The sequence below is a fragment of the Theropithecus gelada genome, chromosome 16 (genome assembly GCF_003255815.1).
Source record: "Theropithecus gelada isolate Dixy chromosome 16, Tgel_1.0, whole genome shotgun sequence".
NCBI lineage: Eukaryota > Metazoa > Chordata > Mammalia > Primates > Cercopithecidae > Theropithecus > Theropithecus gelada.
The window spans coordinates 14,517,273-14,524,810 of NC_037684.1; the positions used below are offsets into that span (position 1 = coordinate 14,517,273).

Consider the following 7,538-nt stretch of genomic DNA (forward strand, 5'->3'; position numbering starts at 1 on the left):
AGAGATGGGGTTTTACCATGTTGGTCAGGCTGGTCTCAATCTCCTGCCTTGGCCTCCCAAAGTGCTAGGATTACAGGCATGAGCCACCGCACCCAGCCTCTGTATATTTTTAAGTAAAAAAACAATGGCTTTAAATGTAGCAAGATGTGTTAAATACATATTTCCTATATATTGAGACTAAAATCTACAATTCTATTTGTCCAACATTTCAAAATTAGTGTGTCTATGGAAACATAATCAATTACACAAGAGTTTAGGTATGTTAACTTACTTTGTACTTACCTAATTGGTGATATATATCTAATTGGTGATAAAGCACAATATACCACTATATCTCCATCTGATTGGTGATAACTAGGTGGTGATTAAAATTAGATGGTGATATAGTGGCATATTGTCATGTTGATGCTGGTGAATTACCATAGATTGGTAAAATATTTTTACATTTTTTTTTTTTTTTGAGACGAAGCCTCACTCTGTCACCAGGCTGGACTGCAGTGGTGCCATCTCAGCTCACTGCAACCTCTGCCTCCCAGATTCAAGCGATTCTCCTGCCTCAGCCTCCCAAGTAGCTGGGACTACAGGGGTGTGCCACTACACCCGGCTAGGTTTTGTATTTTTAGTAGAGATGCGGTTTCACCATGTTGGCCAGGATGGTCTCGATCTCTTGACCTTGTGATCCGCTCGCCTTGGCCTCCCATAGTGCTGGGATTACAGGTATGAGCCACCGCGCCTAGCCCAAGATTTTTTTTTTTGAGACAGGGTTTTGCTCTGTTGGGGTGGTATGATCACAGCTCACTGCAGCCTAGACCCACTGGTGTCAAGCCATCCTCCTGAGTTGCACCACCACATCTATATTTTCTTTTTTTTTTGTAGAAACAAGGTCTCACTATGTCTTCCAGGCTGGTCTTAAGGGATCCTCCTGCCGCCTAAGCCTCCCAAAGTGCTGCAATTAAAGGCATGAGCCATTGTGCCCAGACTGATAAGATTTGGATCACTTAGCAAATTGTTTCACAGTACAGGAATTTTAAAAGAATAGTCTGCATTGACCGGGCAAGGTGGCTTACACCTGTAATCCCAACACTTTGGGAGGCCAAGGCAGGTGGATCACCTGAGGTCAGGAGTTCAAAAACAGCCTGGGCAACATGGCGAAATCCTGTCTCTATTAAAAATGCAAAAATTAGCTAGGCGTCGTGGCATGCGCCTGTAATCCCAGCTACTCAGGAGGCTGAGGCAGGAGAATCACTTGAACCCAGGAGGCGGAGGTTGAGTGAGCCAAGATCACGCTATTGCACTCCAGCCTGGGTGACAGAGTGACGCTCTGTCTCAAAAAAAAAAAAAAGAAAAGAAAAACAAAAAAGAAAAAAAGAATAATCCACATTAATATACTGGATTAAAAAGTTTAGTTCAGATAATATTCATTTAAAATATGGTATCTCATCAGGCCAAGATAAGAACAAAACAGTTTAAAGTACCAGAATTGTGAGTCAACCAATTGTGCTTTTTTGGGAATTAAGTCAAATATCTTCATATTATTACCAGATAACCTAATCTCTCAACTTGTTTCAAAGATAATTTCAAGACTAGCATCTTAATAAAAATCCCAGCTAGGCTGGGTGTGGTAGTTCACACCTGTAATCCCAGCACTTTGAGAGGATGAAGTGGGCGGATCACCTGAGGTCAGGAGTTCGAGATCAGCCTGACCAACATGGAGAAACCCTGTCTCTACTAAAAGTACAAAATTAACCGGGTGTGGAGGCACATGCCTATAATCCCAGCTACTCAGGAGGCTGAGGCAGGAGAATGGCTTGAACCTGGGAGGTGGAGGCTGCGGTGAGCCATGATTGCACCATTGCACTGCAACCTGGGCAACAAGAGTAACTCTGTCTCAAAAAAAAAACAAAAAACGAAAAACAAAACAAAAAAACCCTCACCACCAACCAAAAAAAAAAAAAACAGCTAAAACATTCTTTTAACAAAAACAAGACTTTGGCTCAACATGGTTATGCAATATTCAGTTATAATAGAAACTTGTTTAATTATGGAGAGTAAAACAGAAACGAGAAACAACAGGTATCATCCATGTATTTTATATTCTTTTCTAGAACAATCAATCTTTATTAGAAAGTTGTAGCCACGTTTACAATAAATATCAACAATAAAACAGTGGAACAAATTAGTTTCCAAATACTCAACTCCTGTAACCAAAACACATTTTGGATTTCGGAAAACACAGTAAACACATACCAAAAACACAGCCACACATACCAAAAACAAAAACCAGCCCAAGCATAGGATTGAACTGGCTGGAAAACACTTATTGTGTTACTGCCTTAAGAACTCCTCGGAGCACCTTGTAGCTCATTAACTGCACATTTTCCTTAGGGGGGAAACAAGGTCCTCTCTCAGTCACATATGCATAAGGAAATCTTAAAACCCAAAGGCCATCAGGTGGAAGGGTGATTTCTTGTTTTTCTGGGTAGAATACCGGACATGGTGGTGGGCCTGGTTGAACCTGAAAAACACAGGTAGTATAATTATTTTCATATTTCTCAATATGAAACAACTGAAAGATAAATGCCTAAACAAACGATAGATTCAAAGAACATATAAGGCCAGACGTGGTGGCTCATGCCAGTAATCCCAGCGCTTTCGGAGGCTGAGGCGGGTGAATCACGAGGTCAGGAGTTAGAGACCAGCCTGGTTAACATGGTGAAACCCCATCTCTACTAAAAATAGAAAAAATTAGTCGGGTGTGGTGGCATGTGCCTGTAATCCGTTACTAAGGAGGCTGGGGCAGGAGAACAGCTTGAACCCAGGAGGCGGAGGTGCAGTTAGCTGAGATAGTGCCATTGCCCTCCAGCCTGTTGCGACAGAGCGAGACTCTGTCTCAAAAAAACAAAAAAAATAAATAAAAGAGCATATAAGATTAAGCAGATATGAGTATACTCCTAACTCTAATTGTATCCAATATATTATTTAGTCTCAAATATTATTCTGCTTTCCTCCAGAATTTTTTTTTTGGTGGGGGAACGGAGTCTCAGTCTGTCACCCAGGCTGGAGTGCAATGGCGCAATTTCAGCTCACTGCAACCTCCGCCTACCAGGTTCAAGTGATTCTCCTGCCTCAGCCTCCCAAGTAACTGGGATTACAGGCACCTTCCACCATGCCTGGCAAATTTTTTGTATTTTTAGTAGAGACGGGGTTTCACCATGTTGCCCAGGCTGGTCTCAAACTCCTGACTTCAGGTGATCTGCCTGCCTTGGCCTCCCAAAGTGCTGGGATTACAGGAGTGACTCACCGCGCCCAGCCTTTTCTCCAGAATTTTAACTTCAAGCTCTGCCTTTGAATGAAATGATGTGAATTGATGGTGTGAATGGATTAAAATACCCACAATGTATTTTTTTAAAAATAGAATATTTGGTATAGAAGGTATTTAAATTTAACACCTGTTTAATTAAATAATTCATTTTTTAATTTAATTTTTTGTAGAGATACAAGTCTCACTATGTTGCTCAGGCTGGTCTTAAACTCCTGGGCTCAAGCAATCCTCCCATCTTGGCCTCCCAAAGTTCTGGGATTACAAGCATGAGCCACTGCCCTCAGCCTGAAATAATTAGTTTTGATGCTAACTTGTACTTTTTAAAATCAATCAAAACAAACATCAGCATTTTTTACTTGTTTGGGGCGGCAGAGGGTTATATTTCTTACCTGAGGCATTAGTATTATCTGCAAAGGAGCATCAGGAACCACAACAAAAAGCCTCATAAGTTGAGCATAATGAGGTTTCAGCCCTCTACCTTGAGAGGATGACAGAATATATAAAGGCATGTCACTATTTAGGGCTTTTAAAGCTGATTCTTTTGGCCCACTTCCCATTACTTTCATTACTTTGTCAGGCCCAGAGCACATGAATCTCCGACCTCGAGAGTCTTCGTATTCAAAGCCCACAAAAGCTCGAGCTATGTCATCTCGCCGTCTTCCTCTTCCCATTACAACTGCACTTCTCTTTCCAGGAATAGCTTTATTTGGAGCAGGCCAAGAGTTTGTGTCTAAGTCTCCTTCGTCTTCAGCTCTAGTCCTGATGACAATGTCCCAAGGCATAAGATAATTTGTTCCTGGAATGAAGCCCTGTTGGTCCAAACCTGTATGAAAGTTATAAGACTTAGCAGGGCCTAGTTTAACCAAAGACCAGCTGGAGAATTTGGGTAGGAGACCTTTAGGGCAATTTGAATGTAGCATGCCTGGGAGATACTCAACTGTGGATGCCTGTCGATCAACCAAGTTTGGTCTCTTCTCAGTTTTCACTTCTACTTGACCATGAACTTCTGGATTATCTCCTCCTGCTTGTGGATCAGCTGGATAGGTACCTAAGCTATCTGTGGATTGGCCCAAACTCAAAGCTAAACTCAGGCTTGTGCTCTCTCCTTGGGTTTGAGGTTCTTTTTCTTTAAGTTTATCAGCATCTGAATCTGGAGGAGCAGGAGAGGATTCATTCTTAGCAGGAGCAGGATCTGGAGTACTTGGTTCAAATACTGGGAAATTGATATGATCCAATTTTCCACAACACTTTTCTTCCAGAAGCTATAGAGGGGAAGAAAAAAATTCAGTAAGTTTTTCATTTTAAACAATATATTCTTCATTCTAACAAGATCAATAATTGATGTGTAAGTAAGTATGTACACATAAAGAACTTGCTCTTGTTTATATATTATACTGCAGTTGCATTTGTTTTCTACTTATTCTGCTATTGAAAATATGTTTTTACTCAGATGATATTTAACAAAAAAAGAAGGAAGAAGAAAAAATTCAGAGTCTACCTGATAAAAGTCATAATTGGCTGCTTTGATATCAAAGGGATCATCTCGAGGTGCTTGTTTCCTTCCACAGTTGCAAGCACCAGTAGATCGAGCTCGGCTATTGTGATATAGCACAGGGGGATTTCTATCGGCCTCTGGTTTTTCTCCTGGAAAATATAACAGCCACTATTAATTTCACAAACACAATGTGCAGTCAAATTTACTTTGCATTCTACATCTAACCCCACAAATACTCCCAAAAATCCTTTGGAAAGAAAAACAAACAAAAACCTTACCTAAATACACATAACAGAAGAAGTAAGTGAAAATATATAAAATAATTTAATTATAAATCTAAAGTTTAGAGTTTTTAAGTGAATCATCATCACCTCCTGCTATCATCATCACGTACCATCATCTAACATAACATTCATTTTAGTTCAACAAATCCTCCAAGGCAGAAATGTTAATATGAAATGTCTGAAATTTTATACTACTTAATAATTCTTTTACCAATTCACTGGGACTTATTCTTTAAATGAAAAAAAATAAGAAAGTAGTCATAGCTGGTATTTTTCTTTTGCAGCAGGAGAGAAAACGTATAGCTGATGCACCTAAATTTCTGTAGGGCTCTTTCTAAAATATCAATACATAGTGAACAGACTATCTTAAAACAAGAATGAAAACACAGCTCAAAAGTTTTTATTTCAAAATGCTGAAAAAATTTTAGCTACCTGATTTAGGTAATGAGTGAAATTTGTGTACACAGTGTTGATCAGTTAAACTCCTCTCCTCACAGAGCTGATGGCCATTGCTCCAAAATTTGTAGCAGTCCTCATGCAACTGCATGGCATATTTATGAAATGCTGGACCTCTAGCATGTTGACTGTACACTCGAAGAGCCTGGGCAAGCTGATTCTTATGGACAGTCATTGTGTAATTATGAGGCAAATTTGACTGGTAGGCACTGTGGGCCATGGGTAAAGCTTTTTGGCATCGATTTTCTGAGAATTTTGTGTCAATATCCAAAAACCCTTCCAGGACTTTAATACTGCTTAAAATCTTAGATGTTAGCTCTCCAGTGGGCGACCCCAAGTCCTCCTCTTTCCCATCAATAGCCACTTCATACAGTTTTGAAGCTGCTGAGATCCACTTCTGATAAGTAGGAAGTTCAAAATGGGAAGGCTGTGGGTTCCTGCCCACACTGTCATCGAAACCTTTCTTGCTTAGGACTAGCTCCACATGCTGCCATAGGAATTCCCGAAGAGTGAAATCCACTAGCTGGCCTGAAGAACTGGAACTGCTGCTGTCAATGTGAAAGGAAAGTTGTTGTCGGCTGTGCTGCCTCATTACCTGGTATCGCCTAGGCCCAGAAAGGGGTGCAGGCACCAGTAAAGATTCCGGGTCCTTCACAGTACAATGACTCCTAAGTTGGTCCAGCAACATACCTACTGGGTCCTCCTCCTGGCTTCCGGGTACTATGTACACGAAAGCTTGGTTGGCAGGCACAGTAAAGAGGCAGTTGATGCTCTGATTAGTCAAGACACGACTCTTCCGGAAGATTCTATAGATCTGGTCCTCCAGGGCATGCTGCAGCCTCCTTTTGGGAGAATGTTTCTTGGGCTTGTCTGGATGAGCTGGGTCTTGGTTCCGAGGAGGTTCTACCTTGAGGGCTCCATTGAGTTGAAAGAGGAAAAGGAGTCTAGGTGGGCAAGGTCGGCAGTTTAGCTTCCAGTCTTTGCCAACTGGACAATCCTTAATGGCTGCTTTAAGGAGTGGCAGGACCTTCTGTCTCAGCCCATCTAGGGCTCTGAATACTCGATCATAAGTGATATCAAAGGAACAAGTGGGATGGACCAGAAGCAAGATATGACAGACAGAGAATAGGTAAAGGAGACTGAGGCACTGCAGCTTCTCTTGATGCTTCCAGAACTCGTGTGCTTCTGCATGAGGTAAAGAGAGTCCACCTCCAGCTTCCCCGCTCTGAAGAGCCCGACAAGCCCGTAGAAGCTGTGAATTGTCACAGATGGAGGTGAGGAGAAGATAGAGAACTTTGCTTTCCTGATTGTAGTAGGCCTGCAGAAGGCTGTAGTCCTGGGAACCTGCCTCCGTTCGGTTACCTTCCGCGGCAGTTCCACTTCCCCGAACTGAATCCCCGGCTGCAGCCCCTGGGTCTTCGGCTCCACCGGCCTCACCCATGGCGCCAGCCTCAGTCCTGATTACAGGCCCTGGATCCCCAGGATCTTGGTGGCGAAAGACTGGAAAGACCTGTCGGTCGCACACCGTATTCACAAGAGAGAACTTCTCGGAATTCAGGCGTAGAGCCGTCTTGCCGAAGATTCCCACAACACAGATCTCATCCTCCCGCCATGGAGGCTCCGGTCCGCCAGCCGCGCTCCCTCCGCCCTCGGTAGGGGACCCTCCGAGACTTTCAGAGCCCATCCAGGCTGACGCTCCCATTAGAAGCTCTCGCAAGCTCACGGGACCCGCCATAGTGCAAAGCCTTCTCTAGAGTCCTTCCGGTCCGTTAGTAAAACCTACCGGCTTTCCTCCAATTTTGAAATCCTTCCTCCGCTTCTTCAGTTCCTGCTTTCCCGTCACTTGGGTTCCGCCTCCTCTTCTCTCCTAGTTTGAGTTTCCTCAGCTGTAGGAACTGAGATATCAAAACAAACAAACAAAAACAAAACAAAACCACACACACACACACACACACACACACACACACACACACACACACAC

At 42.7% G+C, this 7,538-nt stretch overlaps 1 protein-coding gene across 1 annotated transcript in view; it reads right to left on the minus strand.

The window, feature by feature from the left end:
• Positions 1-2,074: 2,074 nt before the first annotated feature.
• SMG8 (SMG8, nonsense mediated mRNA decay factor) overlaps positions 2,075-7,538 on the minus strand; it is a 6,082-nt gene continuing 618 nt past the window's right edge. The window contains exons 2-5 of the mRNA XM_025363343.1: positions 5,534-7,443; positions 4,821-4,966; positions 3,712-4,584; positions 2,075-2,515 (exon numbers count right to left, since the gene is read on the minus strand). Coding sequence (XP_025219128.1) covers positions 2,318-2,515; positions 3,712-4,584; positions 4,821-4,966; positions 5,534-7,292 — 2,976 coding nt within the window. The 5' untranslated portion in view covers positions 7,293-7,443 and the 3' untranslated portion in view covers positions 2,075-2,317. The remainder of the gene's footprint in view (positions 2,516-3,711; positions 4,585-4,820; positions 4,967-5,533; positions 7,444-7,538) is intronic.